Source organism: Nipponia nippon, unplaced genomic scaffold, assembly GCF_047370975.1.
Source record: "Nipponia nippon isolate SJK-2023a ecotype South Korea unplaced genomic scaffold, ASM4737097v1 scaffold_25, whole genome shotgun sequence".
Taxonomy (NCBI): domain Eukaryota; kingdom Metazoa; phylum Chordata; class Aves; order Pelecaniformes; family Threskiornithidae; genus Nipponia; species Nipponia nippon.
In genome coordinates this window covers 5413956-5436912 of record NW_028262342.1, presented here as the reverse complement: position 1 = coordinate 5436912, position 22957 = coordinate 5413956, and the positions used below count along the sequence as shown (strand labels likewise).

The window sequence follows — 22957 nt, the reverse complement described above, 5'->3', positions numbered from 1 at the left end:
CCTCCGTGCTGCACCCTGCCGCTTGGTGAGACAGAAACCCATATATGTACTTTCCATATGTTGTGTATGCATTATAATGTCCACGTTGCAGTTTCCACTGAGGCCATCCCTTTGGTCTGGCCTTCTGGAGAGAAATGAATGTTTGGTCAATCCTTGTAAACCCTGAGACATTCCTCTGGCTTCCATACAGACCTGAGGTTTGGGCCAGGAGGTCTGAGAATCTCCAGAAAATCTGGGACGCGTGTTTGGAGTCCTGTCCAAATAATAGTAAGAGTTTCCAGGAGGGTTTATACTCAATAAGAGCCTCCCAAATTCTCCTTCCACACTCAGGGAAATTGAGGCAAACTGAAAGCAGCTTCTCCAGGCAGCAGGACGGGGGTCTTGACTCTGGGGCCAGCGACAGAGTTCAGAAAAGATCCCAGCCCAGCCTGGAGTGAGTTTTGCTCTGGGTAATCAGTGTACTGAAGCCCGGAAAGGTCAGCTCTGGTTGATGGCATGGTCTCAGTTTGCATCTTTACAGGTAGGAAAACAATAAAAGGTCTCTCTTTAAAAAAGCCTTTCAGCTGCTTTCAGGAAACTCTGTCCATGCGGAGGTTTGGCCTGCTGGGTTTGCTTTTCTCTAAATTAACTTGCTTCTGCTGTTTGTAAAGGGAAAACTGATAGCAGAAAGCAACCTGTTGATTAATATGGATGCGAAAGCCCACATTACAACCTGGTGAACAATTAACTTTGCAGAGTCGATCTGTAATCAGATGGAGCATCTTTTGCTCTCTCTTTACATTTCTAATCAGGGTTTCTTTTCAGGTAGCATTTTGCCTGCAGCCAGTGTTGCTCATCTGCTGCCTGTTTGCTCAGTCGCTCACAATCTTAGCTCGTATCTTTGTCTAGCCAGCCTGGCTGGAAAAGAAGCTGGTGTGAAATTATTTTCAAGCCAGCGAGCAGAGCTAGCAAGCCTTCAGAGATGGCTGGGGTTCATCTGTGCTGCTGACACCGCTGCAATCTCTCATCTCTCTTGTGCTTTCTTTGCCTCCCTCCTTTCGTGCGGCTTATTCTTGCTGTATCTCCCGTCACAACTTGAGATCTGTATTCTCTTGCCTTTCGGGTTTCCTCGCTGTTTCAGGGATGAGCTCCAAGCCACCACAATTAAGGCTAGATTTTTGCAGGGAGGCGAGGCACGCCACATTCCCACTGGGAAATGTCCACATATCTTCAGCACAGCATGCCTGCCCACAGGGCTGATCTCTGCTGAAAATCTGACCATTTCTTTTCACACCTGAGCAGCAGCTGGGCTCTTGTTAAAATTCTCCCTCGTGTGCTGAATGCATAATGCAGCACAGTTTCAAGGGTAGGCAGGACCTGCGGGAAGGCAGCTCGTGAAGCGGAAGGATGCTCCAGGCTTTGGGGCACTTGCTTCAGAGAGTCGGCTTCAGATGCCAGCACCAGCTTTTCTGCTTTTGTTTGTGGCTTTTCTGTGCTCCCGTCTTACATCAGGTACCATCCTTGCCACAGCAGGGTGCTGGGAGGATAAATAACTCTAAAAGTGTTCACGCTGTGGAACGGGGGGGGATGTTTGACCTGCTGTTTTCAAAGATGGATGCTCATTGCTTTCTGGGAACCAGGTCTCCCAGAGCAGCTGAGGTGGAGCCATTTCAGAGCATCTCAGGCTGTGCACAGGCAGCCGGGGTCTGACGCTGACCCGCCGTGAGCCTGGCCCTGTATTCTGCTGCCCTTTTATCTTCCTTTGCGGGTTTAAATCAGGGGCATTTTGAAACAGGGACAATTTCTCATTGCTGCCTTTTGCACAGCGAGCCCTCAGTCTCTGGGGCCAGCAGGCACTACCATAACAAAAATAATAAATTATTTGAGCAGCAAATTTCTGCTACAGAGCTGTCAGTGCCTGGTACCAGTCACCTCTGCCAGAGGTGCAGGAACACCTGGTATCATCAGAGCTGTTATGCTTGTGATGCATAGAGGAGGAAGCAAACGGGATGGAGCGGTGGTGCATTTGCTGCCCTTTCGTCCGTGCCTGGGGAAGGGAAAGTGCCCAGCTTCTGTCTGCACCTGGAAGGAAGGGCGCTGCTAATGAAGACGCTTCATTGCCAATTAATGGTGCATTCCATCCAATTCTTTTCTTACTTTTTAATTTTGTTAATTACACCCAAACCATTCACCCTCGCACCACCCTGGAGCTCGTACTATCATCTTCATTTATCAGGTGGGAAACTGAGGCAAGGAGCGTATTCCTGGTGTTAGCAAGGTCCCATCCCCGGGTCTGCGGTCCGATACTCTCTCCAACATGTGCTGTTTGTGCCGGTCTGCAGCTAGCAGCCCGTCTCCCGCTGTGCTCTGCGGTGACATGAATTTTCTTTGTCTTTTGGGCACCCTTTCAGTTTTTGCTCATGACCTGCCATGCAGTCATGTTTTTATTACTGAATACTTCTACGTGAACCCTCTCCCCCTCCCTCTCTTTCTTCCCCAACCTCTGAAATGCTCAGCTTTTTCCTTTAAAACAACCCAAATTTCCCCAGCCAGGGGCTTTGGAGCGGGGCGGGGGGCTGTATCTGACCAGTTTCGTGGGGTGCTGCTGTTGTTTTGGTGACTTTTAATTGAATTGCTAAATTAAAAAGGAGAGGCTGTTGAAGCTGGCCATAGACACTGAAACCTCTGAGGAAATAAAAATGTGCCTTTTTTGGGAAGCAGAAACATTCCAAACGTTCCATTTATTTCTGCTATTTCTCTATTTTGATTTAAATAGTTTATTTTTACTCGGTCTATTTAATTATTTGGTAAGTGTTAATATGCTGGTCACTCAGGGGTTATGATTCATGACCCCCGTTAGATTTAGCTGCAAACCCCCCCGCTCGCACCCGCTTCTCCCCAGCACTGCCCGCTTTTGAAGCCGTAGCTTTTTTTAGTTACTAAATCAGACAAGGTTTATGAACGGGAGCCTTAACTCCGCGCTTGTGAACATGCACATGCATATAAATTCATCGGCGTTGGGTTTTTTTCTGTATTCCAGGGTGGAACATCACCTGGAGCTTGGTTTTATGCCTTCTAGCATGACTTGAATTATTTGATGGAAAACCTCTTAGACTAGCAGCCTATGCACCGAGCCTATGCTGGAGCAAACGCTGCTGATCTGTAGATACCCAAGGTGCAGCCAGGGACCTGCAGGGATCTTCAATAGCACGTTGGTTTGTTTGGGTTTTTTTATTTTGGACTTTAAAAATCTGGTTTGAAGGGTATAATAGCAGCTAAAGTGATCTCTCTTCACCCAGAAAATGCATCCTCCTATTGCATCTGCCCATGTTGGTAGGTTAAATTCCACTTTCTGCCTTACTTCACCAGATGCTCAAGTGGTGTAAGTCAGCATCGCTCCGCTGAAGTCGTAGACCCACCGCAGCTCAAGACACGGCAAGTTTGTCACCGCCAAGGCTGTGAGTGTCACAAATCCTCTCTAGTTTCCTAGCAGGATCTCTTCTGTAATGCGTGCTTGTGTCATCTCTGCCGTCACCCAGATAGCACAGAGGGCTAGAAACTATAGCTCATTTCTGCAGTCCAGCATCACTGGTGACCTGGGAGAGAGTGTGCTTCAGAAATTCAGGATCCAGTCTGGATAGAGTAGATCTGGGCAGCGGTGATCTATAAACAACAGACCAAAGGCAATGGTGCTGCAGTAGTGGTTTGGAGGTAGGACCCAGGGCCAGATCTCGGGGACTCTTCTCCTGGCTGTGCCACTGACTTGCTGTTTGACCTTGGGTGAGTCCCATCCCGTCTCTGCACTTCTGTATTTCCTCTCCCTGGGGGGGGATAACAGCCAAATTCACTGCTAGGCTGAGGTGCAGTTGGTATTAGTGAAATGCTTGGCTATCCTTGAACAAACAGTGATCACAGAAGGGCGAGGAACTGTTCCTGTGTTACTGTGGACATAATAACCTTTCTGGCATCTGTTCTCCATGCCTCAAATTGAAGCAGCGATTTAAGGGCAAGGGAGAAGCAGTCAGAAAAATCTGCATTCAGCCTAAAGCATATATTGCTCCATCTGCTACAGATATTCTTGAGGGTTGGTCAGCTTGTAATTATTAACTAATTACTGCACAGTAATCGCTGTGCCACAGGATACAGGAAGTATGGGCAGTCGGGAACAAACTGTATTTCACAAATCCCAGCCTTTTCTTATCTGTCCTTTGTATTTTGCCCATCGTGGTTATATCTGACTTACAGCCCTGCCCATCAAGCTCTCAGAAGGGACGTAACGAGTCAGCCTGTGGCTGGGTACCTCTGTGTGCTGTTTGCTTTTCATGTTTGCAATTAGGGGACTGAAGGCCAGTGTTAGCCCAGAGCAGGGAGCAGCTACGTCCCGGACTGTGGCTGTGAGGGGACCTCTTTTGCAGGTTGCCAATGTTCCCTGTCCTGCTTGAAGAAGACCACATCTAGGGGCGAGCCTTTGCAGCCCTCGCGATCCGCCTCTACAGTAAAGGCATTGATATTGTGTGTTTCCTGAGCATGGCACTGGCCAGAGGAGGTGAATTAGCAACCCTGGAGACTGAAAGCCTCTGTTTATCCCAGGAGCAGGTTCGGCACGGGCGGGGAGCTGCTCTGCCAGCAGTGCCGCACCGGAGTGCCGCGGGCTGCAGGCACCTCCTGCGCGGGATGTGACCGAGTCGGTCCCCAGGGCCCGCTGGGGATGGGGGTGCTGAGCAGACCTGCCTGTCAGTGGGGTCCGTGGGACCTGGGGGACAGCGCAGAGCCCATGTCACCCCTCACAGCAGCTTCAGATGGAGCAGGGGAAGAACCTGCACAGCGCCTGAGCCCATCAGCTGGCGTGTTTTCTTTTTCAAGGAAGAGCTAGAGTCTGAAGTGCTGCCCAGCGCAGAGGAAACCTGTGCAGGGCCAAGTCTCACTGTAGGCTTGTGTGGTCAAGGCAAGAAACCTCTAAGGGATGCCTCGGACTGCCCTGGTCAGAGGAGCCAAGGGGTTTATTTTTCCGCTGGTTTGGTTTGTGATTCAAGGCAGAAAATTTCTCCGACGTGGGTCTGAGGTGGGGGAGGATGGGCTGTCGGGGCCGTCGCAAATCATCGTCAGCATCAAGAGCTGCTGCTGTGCCCGTAGCCGAAGGGAGATGGGGACACGGGAACTGAAGCTGCAGGAGCAGCAGTTTGAGCCCCACAGTCCTTGCGTTGCCCAGGCGCCTCAGAGCCAGGTCAGCTCTTTGGAAGGGTCCCCGAAAGGCTGCTGAAGGTCTGGGGCGCCTGGGCAGCCTTCCTAGTACCTGGGGTTTAGGCAGGAATTTGCAAACACCATTTGAAATGTAAATTGGTACGTGTGGGGCAGAGAAGCAACATTACCTGCCTGGGAATCTGAAGAGGAGGCAGAACTAGTGGTTTTAATGCTCTTTTTGGGCATACCCAGGGGTTGTTTTGTGTCTCGTCCAAAAGACAGGAAAAAATGCAAGGAGTGCCTCTGTGTCCCCAAACTGCTCCTTCCATTAAATGAGCCATCACAACACCCCAGCATGCACCTCCCAGTACCACCTTCACATCCTTCCCTTCCACCGTGATCCCCTTGCTTTAGCAATAACTCTCAAAGCCCCTGGGAAGAGCAATAGCAGTGAGGAGCTTTCCCGTCGCTCTTGTTGCTGCCCTGTCCCTGGGGAGCCATGGCTGGGATGTGCAGGGATGCCCGTCGCGCTGTTGAATTCCTCTCGGACCCCAGCTGCAGCTCCGCAGGGATGGAAACAGGTCTTTCCTCTGTGCGGGAGGTGCAGAGGAAAGGTCCAGTTGAGTCATTTTCATTCCAGGAAAATGTGGCAGTATCTGAGGGAGAAGGCATGTTTTTATAAATTACATTAGCAGCACGTGTTCTATTTAAGTACTTAATCCCTTTCAATCCCTTCTTATTAAAGATTAATTGTGCAACTAATCGCACTATGATAGCAGCATTGCAAGCGCAGTTCGTTGCAGCGCGTACAAGCGACCCCACCAGTATAAAACCAGATAAGAATTTGAGAGGGGGGCATCTCAGCTCTGCCGATGATCTGCTGTGTGAACGTAGGCCAAATCGCTCGTCTCTTTGGGTCTCAGGATTATAATCCTTTCTTATCTGGAGCATTTCCCATGAAGCATACAGCTTATCAGCTCGTGAGGCAGGAGTAGCATTGAATACAACCAAGTGAGCTTTGAACAGCCCTGCGTGACGTAGTCCCTTTTCATCTCGCTGTCTGAGCTTTGAGCCTCCTTGCCTCTCGTGGCCTGTTACTGAAAACCACGTGGAAATATGTCTGTGTTTTGATTTGGGGGGTGGGGGGGCTATATTTGGAATTATTTCCAGATGTGCTTCTGCTGCCTTACAGAGGGGCGGCGGTAGGCCACGGGTCAGCGCGCGTTGCAGCCCAGCAGCTATCTCTTCCTACCAGTGTCCAAGGACTGGTGAGTCCAGCCATGTGTTTTCCTGCAAGAGATCGCTCTCCCTCGCTCTCTTTCGCTGTTTATCTCATGCTGGGCTCTGTTATCTCCCCCAGTTTCCAAGGCTCGTGCAGAAACCCACCTCGCTTGTCAAGGACACCAGAGCTGCGGGCAGCTGTGGGGGGGACTCAACCGGTATGCAGTGAGAGTTGCGATAGTTTTTAAAGTGCAGGGGGGAGGTGGGTTGGGAGTGAAGAGAGAAGTGGAAAGATGAGCTTAAAAAAAAAAAAAAAAAAAAAGAGATAAATTCTTTATTTTAAAACCCACCGAAGATACTTGCATTGTCTGCCATTCCCGTGACTGACATTGCAGCTTTCAGGACACGGAGCGGCGAGCTGGGGCTCGGCTCGGCTTGGCAAAACAGATGTTATTTACAGTTTAACAAGGCACAAGGTTTATCTAAACAGTGTGCGCTTGCCAGGTTCCCAGATATGCATGAAATGTTGCCCTCCATAGGGAAGTGAGCAGAGGTTTGCAGGCACTGAGGCATGCTTAATCTGTTTATACGTGTTTCATCTAGGATATCTCTATTTGGTATCCAGATGTTTGGTTTAACACGAAAACGTCGCAGTCGTGGTGGTGCTTAGCTGCGGTGGGGTAAGGGTGTCAGGCAGGTGGTGACTCCAGGCAGTGCAGAAGGACGGCTGAGGATGCCCCGCGAAGATGTGCTGCTCTCTCAGGGACAGAGGTTTCCTGGAAGGCAGCATCTCGCCGGGTTTGGGATCCTGGAGGGCTTGCACCATCGCAGGGCTTGGGCTGGGCTCTTGGGCAACCCCACAGCCTCCTTGTAGCACCCCTGTGTTTAAGGAAAATGGTGCTGCTGGTGCAAAATACCTGATAGAGAGCTTCCCGAGCAGAGGCGGTACAGCACGGACGTAGCAGGACGGTCTGATCTGCAAGCACGTCCCTGTCCCGGGCTGCCCAGGGGCAGGCAGGTACGGCGGCAGACATCAGGATGAGGAGCAAAGGGGAGGGAGCGTCTCTGCAGCTCAGACCAGGCTCCTGTCTTTCTGCTCCCCCAGCTCTTTCTACGGAAGCTGGTGGAGGAGGCAAGACAGTTATTGAGAAGCTTTTTGCCATATGAGCACACGTCCAAGCTGGTTGGCAACCCCCAGATCCCAGGAGCTGCCGTACATCTGGGGGAGCCCCTCATTTAATGTCGATTGCGCTAGTCAGATCCTAAGTGGAGCAGGACTATTTGAGGATCCGCTTCATTTGCTTTCACTAGTTGTTCCCTGAGACATTTGCTACTGAGAAAATCTCTTTTGGTGTTTGTTTCTGCATTATGCCTTCCCTGCATGTGGCCCAGACAATGTCTGGTTTTCACTGTGTTGCCCAACCCCTGGCTCTTTGCAAAGTGGAAATGCTTCATGTGCAGAAATAAGGAGTGTAGTGTTATTGGCGGCGGTATCAGCGCTGAGATCTGAGAAGCCAGAGAAGGAACGGCAGCGACGCTTGGCTCCCTTCAGATTACGGAGAAAAACTTGAACATTGAAATGGGGAGAGGGGAGAGAGCGCGGGGGACAGGAGAGCAGGTGAAATCCTGCTGTACAGGAGCAGCTTGAAGCGTTTGCAGCGGAAGGGCACGAGTGGTGCATCCCCCCGCGGCAGGCAAAGCGCTGCCGGGCTTTCGAGGTGATGCATGTGCACAGGCCAGGGGCGAGGGAGGACCGGCCCTGGGGGCTGTGCATGCTGGTGCGAGGGTGTCTCAAAACCTGGCAGCTAGGCAGCAACACGGAGCTCTTGCAAGTTCGCTCCCCCAAAACAGTGCTCTTATCACACTGGGATCCCTGGCAGCCGCTTCTTGATTCAAGAGGCTTTTTACATCTCCTGCCTTCCTCCAGCCTTGACAGCAGCCTAGTAGAGCAGAAGTCCCTGATCGCCAGCTGGAGCGAGGGCTTGAGCAATCCCTTCTCTCATCGTGAGGATGAGGTGTGGGCTCTGGATCTGGGAAGCAAAGCCAAGCCAGAAGGATCGCACGGATGCCCACCTGCACATCTCGCCCCTGGCTGCGGCTCTAAGCACCGCTGCGGTAATCATGATAAGGAAGGGTTCGGATAAAAGATATTCCCATTATGGGGGAGATGGGGATGCCAAAAGTAATTACTGTTTGTGCTGTGCTTTGAAATGCTCTGATTCCTCAAGCGTTGGCTCATCATGCTCCCTACCTGTGTGCCTGCATTTCCCTCCCATCTGAGGGAGAAATACATCCACACACGTGCGCCAAGCCCTCCAAGGATGGGTGCACAACTGATTTAAGATTAAATACCAGATTAGTGCAGTCCTTGTCAGGGAAGTAGACTTGCAGTGTTTGCTCTCTACCTTGCTACCCTGTGACTATTCCAGAGCTTTAAATCAGATTGGAAACCTTGCTGCAAAGAGTTTTATGTGCCTAATGCCAAACAGTGGTACCGCTGCTCCAGAGCCCAGTCCTGGGGAGAAACCCAGTCCGTAGCTGGTACTGTAAACTGTGCTGGGGTGGGGAGCAGTAGGTCGGGAGCACCGTCCCCTTTCATTCCTGTCTTTTCCTGTTACTGCAGAAAGATCTGTCCGGGGGGGGGGGCTGGTTTATTGGTGGTGTTGGCTCCAAGGAGCTGCTGGATCTGAGCTGGGAGCTTGCTGGGGGAGGAGGGAGCATTAATCCCGTATGAAGGGGTTTGTACAGTCTCTCCAGCTCCTCCTCCCATTGCCAGGGTTGCGTGGCACAGAAATCCAGGTATTTACGGATTGTAGAGCATAACTGGCAGAGGTCTCAGCCCTTTTATAAGTGCGGTTTATCAGGGTAGAGCCGGGCAAGCTGGACCCCGTGTATTTCTAGTCTCCTAGAAAATGCGTGGCGAAGAGCTGAGCTTTTAATTGCTTTGAGTGCTTGTGGTGGTGCTGCTTCTTATAAATGTTGCGCTTCTGTTTATATTAAAAGGGTTTTCTGTTTTTCTGGGAAATTTGGTCCTGTCAAGATCCTTCGATACCAGGGTCCCCCGGTAAGACTTTTCACGAGAATCTGACCTTTTCGTGGTGCGCTGGTTGCTGTCCCCCTCCTTTTCTTTGCACCAGAGGTAGCTGCATTTCACAAATTCCACGTGACTGTCGGGGGTACAGGATGTAATTTCTGTTTCTTTAAATACCATCCCTAGGAATGCTTTTAGAAAGGGGGCTCGGGCAGCAGAACTGTGTGATCGCCCTGCTCAGCTGTCCCTGCGGAGCCGAGGCAGCGTGGTGCCAGCTGAGCTGTCACCGCGGCCCTGGGCAGCCGGTCGAAGCTGACTCCCCTGTCTGCCTTTCACACTGCAGCTGAAGAAATGAATTACCCCCGGTCCTCGTTTTGCACCGATACCATCCTTTCAGCCTTGTTCTCACGTGCCAGAAGTGAGGTCTTGGGTGGAGGATGAAATCATGGGTCGCAGGAGGAAAATTCCAGTATTTTCTGTTAAAGAGAGAAGGAAACAGCTTATCCTGGCTCCTCCTGACCACTGTAGGGAAAGTGAATCCTGGCTTTCCATGAGCTCTCATCTGTGTGGCAATCGCAGACAAGCTTGCAGCTCTGGGAGCTCTGCGTGGGCTGGGGAAAGAACGAAAGCTCTAATTTAAAAAAAAAAAAAAAAAAAAAAAAAAAGGAAAAGGAGGAAAGAAAATAGCAATTAAGAAGCCAGCAGACCCTACATACGCCATGCTGTGTGAGCGTGTGGGTGAGAGCGTCGCACAGCTTCACGCAGCGGGACGGAGCTGCAGGTGTGCCGGGGACGGGGCTCGGGGAGAGGCTCAGCGGGACTCGGTCTCTCCTGCACCAGGGATCTTCTCCCATAGTGTGGATCCTCCTTCCCATCTAGCAATAAAGGAAGGGTAGGTGCTGACAGCCTCAGCCACAGGTTAAACACTCCTGGGAGAGAAAATAAGTGGCTTTGTGTTACTGAGAATGACTTTCTTTGGCAGCTGGAAGCTGGCACCCTCCTTGCTGTCTCTCCCAGCCACCCGGGAATGCCGGCTGCCAGCTGCGGGGGTGACAGTGCTTGGTTTGTCTTTCTGGAGTGTCTCGCATTCAGCAGGATCCGTGAACACTTTCTTGGTTATGCTTGCATAGTCAGGAGCCTCTGTCACTTCTGGGGCGTGACATGACAGCCAGGTAACGGGGCGGTGATGCGGGGAGAGGGCAGCACAGGACATCGGGTCTCCAGGGCGCTCGTGGAGAGCAGGCAGCCTTCGCAGCGAGGTCCCTGCCGTGGAGCAGCAAGGGCCAATCTGCCTCAGGTGCAGCTTGGGCTGTGCTCGTTAATTGTCAGTCAGTAATCGGTGGAGTGTCATAAAAGGCAAGGACCAGGCTGGCTTTTGCTGGTAGCGTTCCTCTTCAGTAATTACTTGTGTTGATATTGCAGGAGCTACTCGCTGTGCTAGGAGCTTGGTATACACGTAGTGCGATGCTTGTTGTGGAGGAGGTGCCCGCTGTGTGATAAAAGGATGAAAGGAGAAAGTGAGTCATGGACAAGGGGTGAGAACGGCTAAATAGCATGCAGCCGATCAGCAGCACCTCCAGGAGCATACCTGAGCTGTAAAGTGCTGCTGTCCCAGCAATCTCAGCACAGCTCTTTGCTCCCAAGCGTCTCATTGCACCCCGGCTGTCCTGGGCCGTGGTCTAGCACCGCCGCAGGAGCGAGGCAGCGCTGCCATCACGGCGAGCGCTGCCCGTAGGACACGCGCCCTGAATTCCCGAGCGATCGTAAATTAAGTCTCAATAACTTAGATAACTGCCATAGCAAAATAGAGTGTCAAAGGGAGCGTCTCTGTCTCAGCCAAACGCAGTTGTGTCGTGCACTTTTGCTGAGACTCGTTTCCCGCTGCCTGCCCTCCTGGTGTAAACCAGCAGTGACGGATGAGTTGGAGCCGGGGATCCGCTGATCCACAGCGGCTGCGGGTCCAGACCGCTCATGCCCCGAAGACGATGACCGTACCATAGAAACGCTGACACGACCACCTTCAGGGCGGCGCAGCACAGCTCCCAGACAATGTGCGCACTGAGCTCCCACCCGTGACTAGGGTGGCTGGTGGACAGACTGGCTATTAGCAGTCTGTTGTTGCTCCAGCCGAACACTGGACACTTTTCTCAGGTTAGCCTCGGCTGAGGAATAAGTGCCTAGTGTTTTGAGGCTGCTGGAATAATGACCGTCATTTTAATGCCTTCCTCGGAGCTGCCCTGATCTCACCAAGAGCCGGGAAGGGAAGAGCCAAGTGGGAACTGCTGACTGCACCGCACAGGGCTGTGGACACAGAGAAAGGCAAAATATACAAAGGCAGAACAAACCTCCTTTGTGTGCTCTTGTTACTGGGCTCATTGTCAGGACTGGGGCAAACCAGAGTGGAAATGCGCATCTAGCAAAACGGCTTTCCTTCCCACTCTCACCCGTGCATCAAGTACAGGTTATAAAGTCTCCAAAGGCTGGGCTCGCAGGAGGTTTTCCATAGCGTTTGCCCTTCCCAGGCTATCTTCGTGTCTGTTTGAGCCTCGGAGATCTATACGTGCTCCCTGTGGCTTGTGCTTTGCCTGCGTCGCTGCCTCTTAACAACAACTTCGAAGGAGTAATTGTGGTGCTGCAAATGAGGGATAGAAGCCCCGCTGTGCTGGGCGCTGCACACCCCGCAAACCAGGCTGCTGCCTGCAAGGGTCTCGCAACCGAGGAAAATGCAAGCGAACTGGGAGGGAGGAAGGACGCATCATCATTCTTCATTTATAGCTGGGGAAACCGAGGCATGCCGAGAGGGTCAGAGCCGGCGTGGAAGCCAGTCTTGCACATATGCTACAGGATCATTTTTCCTCCCAAGCCTCCTCCGAGCTGCAGATGTGAGAAGGGAGGACAGTGATCTCCTGGCTGCAGTAATCACATTCCTGGTGTGCTGCATTTGTTGTAATCGTGGAAGCCAGCAGTACAGGAGGAAAAAAAATTGCAATGGGAGGATGGACTGACTCCCTGGAGACCCAAAGTTCCCTTTTCAATCGTGCCCAGCACAGTCGCTGCCCTGGGATGATGGTCTTGCTGTTTGCTACAGGGCTCCTGTAGATTAATATGAATTGATTGCACTCCCTTCCCCGCAGGACCTTGACCTCCTGGCAGGGGCTTTGCTCCCTGTGTAGGAGGGAAATGTCGGGCCCCCTGAATAGCAGAGCTGAGCAGCGGGAGGCAAATGTGGAGGGAGGAGAGCTGGCCTCGCTCTCTCCCGTCATCACTCACCTTTTGGGAACAGCAATTGCTGCAGAGTGCTCTGTCTGATGGGCAGGGTCCGCTGCCCTGCGCAGAGGCTGAGCAGGATGCGGCCCCAGCTCTGCAGGGCCATGCCAGTCCTCGCTGCAGCTCCGAGCAGCCTCTGTCGGCTGAACTAATCTGCCCGGGCACTCGGACTGTGCTTTGCAGCATCTGTCATGGGGAAGGAGCGGCCAGGAGCTTGTTACCCTAGGCAGGATTTCATGCCGACAGCTGAGCAGCCGGGGAGATGTTCATTTGGTGGTCGGGGGCTGATATCCTTCCCTGCCCCTCCGACCTTGCCCCGGTAGGATTCCCAGCTGCTGCAGACAATTCGGCATCGCCCCTGGTGTATGTTAGTCATCCCCGGCATGCTGTAATTTCCCTCTGACTCACCAGAACAGCCCCGAATCTCTCCCCGTCCCCTCCGTACATCTCCCGAGGACCCGGCTCTGGCCCTGCCAAGGAACTTCGGAGGGGAGGAGGAATTTGGGTTGTGCTGAGCTCCTGTTTGCACAGGAATGTGCACCGTGGAGGGGCCGAAATCTCTCCCATCGCCTGCGCGCAGCCGTCTTGGCAGCTCGTGCTACTTTTCTCTGCCCCTCCTCGGCGCTGGAGCTTGGGAGGGAGCACATCAGCGGGCCAAACCAGGGACCTGCCGCTGGCCGGTGGCGAGGGCCGCTTGGCACATGGGCTACGCTGGTGAGCTTGTGTTGGGTCTGACTTTTGTCTCCATGCCTTGCCATGCGAGGAGGGGCACGTATTCAACGGGTGCCTCGATTCGTTGTTTGTTTAGCCCTGTAGCCGCGTGCAGCATTGCATGATAGCTGTGTTTGCAGAGCAAATAAGGCTCTACGAGCAGAATTCACCATTTCTCTGATACTTGCAGGAGTGAATCAATGCTACCTAATAGCTAGAAGCGTGAGCCGTAACTGCTGAATAGGACTGTTCATTTTGCCTTGTAAACACAACTGTTAATCTCTCTGGGGATAAAAAAAAGCTTAAAAAAAGCATACTGTTCCCTCCAAGCCTTCCACCCTTTCAGCGGGGAAACGGGAGCAGGAGTCTGTTAAGATGGTAAGAAAAAAATGGAGCCACTTATCATTTGTGAAAAGCAATAAAGTGGTTATTGCTTGAAAGCCTTGCTTCCGAGCCCCTGCAATATGCTGAAGGAGAAAGGGGACAGTTTCATATGCTGACGAGGGCTTGTCTGTGCCTAAAATACCTGTCTCTTGAATTCCACAGCAGAGAGCCAGAGGGTTTCGCTGTAGAAATGCAAGAGAGCTTCGTGTGGATAGTGGCAGCCCGAATGCCTGTGGGAACAGTTCACTGAAAAATAGTGAGGGCGGTTATTGCTAGTGCAGCGAACGTGGCTTTGAATGCAGTTTAAAGAATCGTTAACATCTTGTCCTGATCATGTGATGAGCTTTCCTGACGGGATTCAGCTTTGGGCTCTTTGAAGTGTTTTAGCCAAGTATTTACTATGTGACTGTATTACAGTAAATGCAGATCATTCACACTGCTGGCTTTAGTCCCTGTTCCTTGGCCAAATTCCAGCCTGAGTGATTTCATTTTTGCCTGTTGATGCCTAAATTCCTTATTGCCGTTTTAGACTGCTTCTTCCCGTCGTGTCCTACCATGCAACGTCATGTTTCTGCATGTTGTTAATCAGCCGGCTTCTTCCATCCCGGAGATGACTACAGCTCAGGGGTTGCTGTAATTCCCTTCGAGATCCTTCAGGCTGTAAAACAAGTGATGTCATGGCTTTGCTTAGCAAGTGTCACTTTCTCTCGGAAAGTCAATAAATGCCTCCACTTCCTTCGGTACACTCCTGCGAAACCTGGTGGAAAACAAGAGGCAGTGGCGAGCAATTCTTGCTTTGAAATCCATGGCTGGGGAGAGGGGTGGGCTGCTCCGTTTGGCTGTAAAAGGGGATGCCTTCTCTCAGCAGAAACGGAGCTGGAGGGAGGACGAAGCCCTCACACCCCGGGGTGCTGCCCGCTGGGGACCCCCGCTGCCTGCCCCCGCGATGTGCCGCAGCCTTCTAGCGCGCCGGGCGCGGGATGCCGTGCCGGCAGGAGGGGAGGGCTGCTGCGAGCGCGTCCCGGCGCTCGCTGGGTTACGGACGTGTGCAAGGGTGGCTCAGGATGCCGCCAGCGTGCAGCTCGTTAGTGTAGCCTTCACCATAGACGTGTGCACACTTGCTCATGCCCTAATTTGAAAGGATAATCACCGGGGCTTATCTGAACATTAATGCTGAAAGATTGTCTTTTGTTTGAGCCTCGGATGTACCTGCTGGGAGCATCGCGGGTTTCCCCTGGGCTCCTGTTTCCTCTTTGGGAGTAAAACAGTGCCTGGCACAGGAGCCTCCATAGCTTTTACCAGTGCCACTGGAGCAGTGTCCGCATGCACAGCTGGAGCAAACCACTGCAGGCGGGTTTAGTTCCCTGGGTGCCTGCAACACTAGCGGCATTTCCACACATCAGCAGTGCTTCGTTAAAACTCGCTTAGCTTGCAAGGTAGGGAGCCAGATCGGAGCCACGGGCTGGGAAAATGGTCTCCAAAGCAAGTGTCAAGCTTTGCCTTTCCTTCAGAAGGAATGGCGCTGCTTGGAGACTTTATTCTTGGCCGTGAGGAAAGCACCAGCATGGAGACTTTGTTAATGCAGCGTTCACTAGTGCCAGCATCTTTGTTGTCAAAGCATGTTTCTGTAGTGCTGAGAAAACATCTGAATGTCTGAAGCCTGGAGTGGCTGTGTCTAGCATCCTCCTGCCTCGCTTTGCAACTCAAAGCAGCCTCCAGCCTCCCTTCCCACCCCCAGCCAAGTACCCCAGCCCTGATTCTGTGTACACAAGCATTCCAGTCAAGCCTTCAGCTTTGGGTTTCTGCAGCATTAAAGGTGGGAGATGGGTGGGGATGGTTGAGGGGCATGAGTCCCCAGCATTCAGGTGAATCCCAGGGATTTTCAGGGGATTGCACCCACAGCAGGGTGCCATGCCTCACAGCAGAGCATGGCAGACACGCAAACGGAGTGTTTATATTGCTGACGGATAATCTTTTAAGCTTTCAGATGCAGGCATGTCAACCCAAGAGTTCCCGTTGCCCTGGCGACACGATGCATTAGCTCCCGGATGCTGTGTCTGATCGCATCAGTCTGATCGCATCGGTCTGGAATGCGATCACCATCACCGTTTGTTTGTGCGGATAAGCCCCGAGGGGGCTGGGAAGGAGCGGGGAGAGCCAGGGAAGGGGGCTGCTCGGCTGCAGTGGGGACACCCGGGAGCGGGGGGCCGACCTGCTCCAGGGGTGCAGGAGAAGCCATGGGATGTGTGCATTGGTGCAGGAAAGAACTGCTCTGTGTAGCTTTTGATGCCTGTTTGGTACCAAAGGATGATTTTCCCTTTAAGATCCTCCCTTGGGCTGGTGGCTGAGGGTAGTATTAGAGTCCAGTGCTGTTAAATGGAAAGCCCCCGCCACACAGGCTGGAGGGTTGAGACGATAAAGGCTGGTGGAGGAGCAGCCCTACGCTCATCAGATTGGGAAGGGGAGAGGGACAGACCCAAACCTCCTCGGGCCTGGGACTGGAAGGGGCAGAGCTGGGGCTGGTTGGGGGTGAGATGCTGATGTCTGCAGGTCTGGGGAGCGTTGGCTGTTTGCTAGGTCTGTGCTGAGCAGGAGGAATAACACCCGAGTGCAGCGGGGCTGCTGCTGAAGCCCAAGCCCTGCACAGACAGCTCCTGCAGCCCTCTCCCATCGGCGCTGCTGAGCTACAGGCAGGCCTGGCAAGAGCCGAGGTAGGAAAGGCAAAGCGGCGTGTGGCTCCGGGGCGCCCAGAGCGAGCTCCCTCAGCCTGCTCGTGTGGCTGCTCAGACTCGGCACGCTTCGCCGTGTGCCCCTTGAGGGTTTTCTTCATTTAAGGGTTTTATTGCTTTAATCAGATCCCTGGCTAAGGCGATTCTAATGCCCATACAGGATGAGTCATTCAGGAGCTTGTGAGCAAGCTGTGAGCTGGAAGCATCTCCCCGTGCTGTGGCTCTCGGGGATCCCCTGGCCGGCTCTGGCTCCGCTCAGCATTTTGCTGCTGGCTCAGGACGTCTTTCTTGCAAGGGCAAAGCAGAGCCCAAACTGCCGGGGCAGAGGTGCCTCCTTGCGCAGGGAGGAGCGTGGTATTGAATCTTCTCTGTGACTGTTTACTCTTTCTTGCTTTCCTTCTATTTCTACCCTGTCTTTTCCCTGCTCCAGGCATTCCTGGAGTTTCCAAGGATGCTGTAAGGCACAGCCTGTGTTGGTACTCGTGATTCAGTGTACACAGCCCGGCCCTGGGCTCATCTCTGATAACTAGCTCAGAAGAAGCCCCCTGCACCTCAGCTCTTAAATTCACGAGGAACCTGATTCCCCTGGTGACTATGTGGCTCCTCTTTTGCCCCGACGCAGCAGCGGTGCCTTGGAGAAGATGATGTCCCCGGGGCTCGTTCGGGTCGGGGTGCTGCCAGCCCCAGAGAGCGGGAGCTGTGGGGCTGGGGACCGGGCCGTGCATCGCCCAGCCCTCTCAGCCCGCTCTCTCCCCCTCCCCGCAGGGCTCTGCCGTCCCTCGCAGCACCAGCTAAAATGAACAAGATGAAAAATTTCAAGCGGAGGTTTTCACTCTCGGTTCCTCGGACAGAGACCATCGAGGAGTCGCTGACGGAGTTTACGGAGCAGTTCAACCAGCTCAACAACCGGAGGAATGAAGGTAAGGAGCCCCCGGGCCCCTGCCACGGTGCTGGGGCTGGTCAGGAGCATCTGGGGTCAGCACTGCCAGCAAGCATGTCCACTCCAGCCCCCCTGGCCTCTCTGGGTGTGTTGATGTGTGGAAAATTACTGCCCCTTTGTCAGTGTTGCTTTCCCCATCTATCCAAGCAGGATTAATAACACCTTGCCATTAATGGCAGATTTAAATCTGATCTGAAAAGAGATTTATACTTGCATAAGGAAAGCCTTATAGGAGGGAACGGTATTTGCACAAACCGGAGAGGAATGGCACATCTGTGGTTAAGGTAGAGAGTGTGAAAGCGTGGGATCTCCTCCTGCCTGCCCCAGAGTGCCAGTGCGCTTTGGGCCCTCTCTCCCGGGCTACAGGCAACACCTCCACCAAGCCAAAGGCGCTGCTCTCTGTTCAGGGGAGCACCTGGGGCTCGCTGAACCGTCCTTGGCTCCGGGACCCCCAGCCTTCTCCTGGCATGCAGTTTTCAAGGTCCCAGGGAGCAGGGAGGTTTAGGGTTAACACTTCCATGAGCAGAATGGGGCACATCCCTTCTGAAAACAGAGCAGCCGCCTCGCTGCAGGCTGGGGCAGGCTCTGCTGTCTCGGGCTATGGCCATATCAAGGGAGAGGCAATGCCTGAGGCAGAAACCGGGAGCAGATCGCATCGAGGCGGCTGTGCATGGACAAGCAGGCAGAGCCGCTGACAGGCAGGCGTTTGGAAGCCTGATAAAGTTAGACTTGATTCATCCAAGGGTGAATTCGCTGCTGCGGGTGCAAGGCTGAACCGCTCCTGGCGATCACGTCACGCGTTTGCTGCTGCCTCCTACCAAAACAACTCGCTTTGCCGCAGGCCAGCCCGTTCATGTGTCAGTGCCCTCAGCTCCACTCGGGTCATGTTCAGGCTTTTTTCCCCTCACCCTGCAGCCACAATTGCTAGAAACTTTTGCTGCAAGCAGGGGCTGAGGCCGTGATGTAATTGCCTGGCACTCGCTTCTGCCCCAGCAGGGAGGGATCGTCTCTCTGCCAGCTAACCTGCTTGAAAGAAGAGATGCAGTAACCTAATTTAGAGCTGGCTTTCCTCACTCCTGCAGCTCCTGACGCTGCTTTTATCCCTCCAGACACCCAGGCTGCCCTGAACAGCATCCCTTCACAGCCTCCTTCCCTGCTCCCCCCTGCCCACACCTCCCCTCAAACCCTAGCAAGCAGCGAGGGCTATAATTAGACTTGAGCCCTTAATTAGATGTGCAGGAGCTGTGGGGATAAAATGGTGCAAGACTAAGAAAGTCCTGGGCGCTGACAGCTGCTGCTGCTGTTGCCTTCCTTGGGGGACCTCTGCTCTGGGATGTCTGAGCCTGGGCTCGTTATCTCCGCCGAGCAAACCGAGGCTTTCTCGGAGAGGCGATTTCCCCGTTCTTCTGCTTTAATGAAGCTTCGGTCACGGTTCTTCCTTTGCCCTTGAATGGCAAACCAGTGCATGCAGCATCTGCCTGTCCCCCCCTGCTTTTGGTCTCACTCCGGAGGTAGCCAGGAAAGAATAAGAGCAAAATCAGAGCAGACTGAGCCTGGGGCCAGGACCGAGGGTGTTCCTGACCAGACCAGAGGCTGGACCAGTACTAGACTGTGACATGGTATGATTAGGAGATCCTCCCGCCTGGACCTGGGATGCATCAGGGGCTCGGGGTCTGCCAGCACCACCCCGTGGGGTACGGCTCCTCATGTGCTGCTGCGGGATGCCCCGGTGCCGGCCCCCACGGTCCGTACGTCCCTCCCTGCCTGGATGCGGCACGTCCTGGCCCTCTGCCACAGCTTTCCCTCCCTGGTGCCCCCTGCTCCCTGCTGCACGGTTCCCAGTTTGCACCCCAGCCCTCTCCCACGCAGGACAGGCAAAACCCCGCCGTACCCACCACCCCGAGCCTGCTCCCTCCTGCCCAAGATCTCTTGATTAAGTTTCCCTCGGGGATTGTAAACAACCCCGAGAAGTCACCTCCACAGTGCCCTTAATCTCCGTCTCCTGCAGGCTGCGGCTGTTGTTTATGAAGAGCCCTGACAACCACATTTGTCTGAGGCATCTCTTTGGCCGTTTAATAAAGCCCTCGTGGCTGGGAGCTCTTTGCCCGCAGCCCTGTGCCAAGAGGACTTGGCCGGGGCTCGGCAGGGGAAGGTGGAGGCACCGGTGCCGGGGGGCAGAGCAGGGGGGCAGGAGCCCCAGCACCCCGGGGTGAGGAGGCATTAGGGCATGGCGTGGGAGGGTGAGCTTCAGGTGTGTAGGGGGACGGGATCGTTTTGGTGGTGCTAGAGGGGATGAGAAGGGTGTTTATGTGCGAGTTGCTCTTTTGCGGGGTTTGGTGGTGAGGTTTGGACCCCGTGGGAGCTGCCTGGTCTGGAGAGGGCTCTGACTTTAGGGAGGCAGCAGTTCTCTCTGAGATGTTGGTCTGCTCCGTTTCACAGATGGAGAAAGCAAGGTGCAAAGAGGCAAAATGACTTTGCTACAGTTGTGCAGAAAGCTGGTAGCAGAGCTGAGACTAGAGCCATGGCAGTCACTCTTGTGCTTGTGCTTGTGAGCGCTTCTCGCCTGGTGAGCAGATGGCCCAGGACAGTTCAGGCACTGTGATCGCTCGCTCCAGAAAAGAGTGCTAATCACAGCAGAGATCAGCATGTCATTTTTTCTTTCATCACCTCGCACAGCTCCTCAGGGAATTGCTTGCAGGTTTTATTTTCCCTCCAGCATCAGAAATCACAGGTTATCAGCATTCACAGGTCATGGCAGTCTGCAAACGCTTCACTTCGGTGGCTGTGAGTGCCTCCCCCTGTCCTTGGGGAGGAGGGCGATGCAGAGGCCAGAAGACCTTTCCATTAGATGCTCCAAAAGCACGTGCAGAGCTGCTCTGACTCTGGCAACAGGACAAGGCAAGGCCCTCTCGTGGGTAGAAACCTGCCTCGTCTGTTGGTGGTGCGGTGGGAAATCCCCAGCTCCGTCCTCTTCATCCCGTAATTCTCATGACTTCACCCGCAGAGGCTGATAAAACGAGGCCTGAGAAAAGCCGAGCTGGCAAATGGAAAAGCAAACAGCTTTCCAGCCTGGACACATCCCGTCACCAGTAATGTCACCTTGATGGAGTCTGACGATGTGGAGAGGGACAGGGGGTGCCTGCGGTCAGAGCCCAGTTCACTCACAGCCTGAACTGGGGCGTCCAGCACGCCTCCGCCCTGCCGCGCATCCCTGCCCTGGGCAGCACGGCCTTTCCTCGGCCGTGGCAGCTGCTCAGCTGCAGAGGCAGAGGTGGCAGAAAGCCCCCGGGGTAAGGAGAGCCCTGGCTGGTCTCTGGGCAATATCTGGTATCCTTGACAAAGGCCAGCACCATCTCCACATCCTCAGAGATGGCTGCTCCACCCTCACGTTAAGGCTGAAGGCAAGAAGGCTCCTTTCTTTCTTCCTGGGCTTTCCCAGTCACGCGTTTCTCTCCATACTCCAGATTTTCAGAGGTATCGGGTCTTGGTGTCTACCATTTTCTTTGATAAGAGTTGGTGGCATTCAGCGACAGCTCCTATCTATGCCAACAGCTACTGCCTGCTCTGTCCTCCGAGGCCAAATAAGGTCTCAGTATTCAGGCTGCAAAGCCTGCGTAACTCCCAGTTTGCAATGGCATAAATCAGAGCCAGATCTGGCCTTTGGAGTGAAAGGCCACAAAGAAGTAATGGTGAGGGGGAGGAAGGAGGATGAATAATCCAAGACCTGAGTGCAGCCCTGCCTCATGAGTGTAGCAGAGCTTTGAGAAGAGAGTTCACACTTAGCAAAGTAATTAAAAGTTGTAAGTCAGGCAAGCAGTGAAGGGTTCTGGCCCCTTTCCTTGGGAGATCAAAGCTTGTTTTGGCAGAGGCAGTGTTTAAATATATTTATAAAAAAAGGTGGGAGGCTCGTCAAAGGCAGCCACCATGTCTGCGGTCTCACTTTAATTTGCTTTGATATCCCATGCAGCCTTATTATTTGCAGAGTGTCAGGGCTCACTGTCATCCAGATGAAATGCCGAGCAGAATCAAACAGGCCCTCACGTTTGCACGCCCACAGCTTCGTGTCTCCTCCCGCAAGCACCCGGCAAAGTCCTCCAAGCCCGGGGGCAACCCCAGCCCTGCGAGAGCAGCTCTGCTCTGGGACCGAGTATCCCTGGGTGCTGCGGGCACCTCGCGGTGACGCAGGATGGACTGGGCTGGCCCACCCCACCTGCACTCCCTGGCCCCAGGGCAGCCAAAACACCTTTCCCCTCATTTCTGCAAGTCTTCTGTGTATTTCTATGTGCTTTTCCCATCATGTGGTAGTTTGCATCCTTTGCGTACCCCATTCCCCTTTGCGTGCGCTAGGATGCCCAGGTTGTCATCGTACCGCTGGCTTTACATCTGGTGCCCTTGTAGATGACGAGAGATTGATGCTAACCTGGTGGGCTGCCGGGTCAGAGAGACAGTGCTGCTGGTTTGCACCTTTCAGGGACAGGCTGCATCTTTTGCCAAGTCTTTGGGCTTGTTTACCTATGGGAACCAGCACAAATTCACCCGAACTGTCGTTTAAAGTGGATTAGTTGAACTCCGTTCAGTCAGATTTTAAATGGTTTCTTTTTTTTTTTCAGATAATTTGCTTAGGAAGTGAGCAAGTTAAAAAGATTTGATTCAGTTTAATTGATCTACATTAATTTTATACCTGTGGTTAATTCAGGGTAAGTTTCCTAACTGTTCCTGCAGACAGATGGCCAGAAAGGGACAGGGACCAGCGTCCCGCAGCGGTCCTGGGAGAAGGGGTGGCTCTGAGCCTCCTCCTTGCCTGTCTGCCCAAAAACTCCTGGCACTGTTTCAGATGCTCCCGGGCCCAGTGGCATGGGCTGAACCTGTCCCTTAGGTGTGGGCTGTCTGTCGAGGACACCCTGCATCCCTTAGCTCGCAGGTCCCCTGGTACCCCGGTGACCATGGCACGAAACCGCATCTTTTCCCAGGTCACTTGCCTGCCACCTCTCATCCATCAGATGAGCAGACTGCAGCCAGGTCCCAGCCCTGCTCACCACCCCGTGAAAGCCAGCCCTCCCTCTCCAGTCTTCAGCAATGAGATCATCGCTGGCTGCCTGCGCACACTGGGATCTGTGCGCCGAAATCTGCATTAGACATAGCAGGGGATTGTCGCTGTGCAGCTCAGGGAAGGGGCTTGACGAGGGGCAGGGCTCAGTGGCTGAGCTGGGGACATCCCAGGTCCTCCCTGGGGAGTTTCCCTCCTGCAACGTTCCTCCTTGCTCTGGGGAAATAGCTGCAGGGTGCCTGGATGCGTGAAGGACACCGGTGCTTTATGGCAGGGCCCTTGGACCCTGGAGGCCTTGCTAACTTGGAGCGTAGCTGCAAAGTTTAGACGAGAAGGGAGAGAGCTGTATGGCCACCGGGAAGGGGACAAAACGGTTGTCCCTGCTTGGCCCCACGCTTTTTCAGAGGGAGATGCATCCCTCCCTTGGGGAGGTGGTTCTCCTCCATCCCCGCATACCCAGTTAGCAC

General features: G+C 53.6%; 1 protein-coding gene across 2 annotated transcripts in view; it reads left to right on the top strand.

Moving 5' to 3' along the window:
- CDK18 (cyclin dependent kinase 18) overlaps nt 1-22957 on the top strand; it is a 38975-nt gene that overhangs the window by 3015 nt on the left and 13003 nt on the right. The window contains exons 2-3 of one of the 2 annotated variants that reach the window (XM_087762220.1): nt 3349-3437; nt 17269-17423. In XM_087762220.1, coding sequence (XP_087618346.1) covers nt 17300-17423 — 124 coding nt within the window. In that variant the 5' untranslated portion in view covers nt 3349-3437; nt 17269-17299. The remainder of the gene's footprint in view (nt 1-3348; nt 3438-17268; nt 17424-22957) is intronic. The other variant, XM_087762219.1, reaches the window with a different exon arrangement.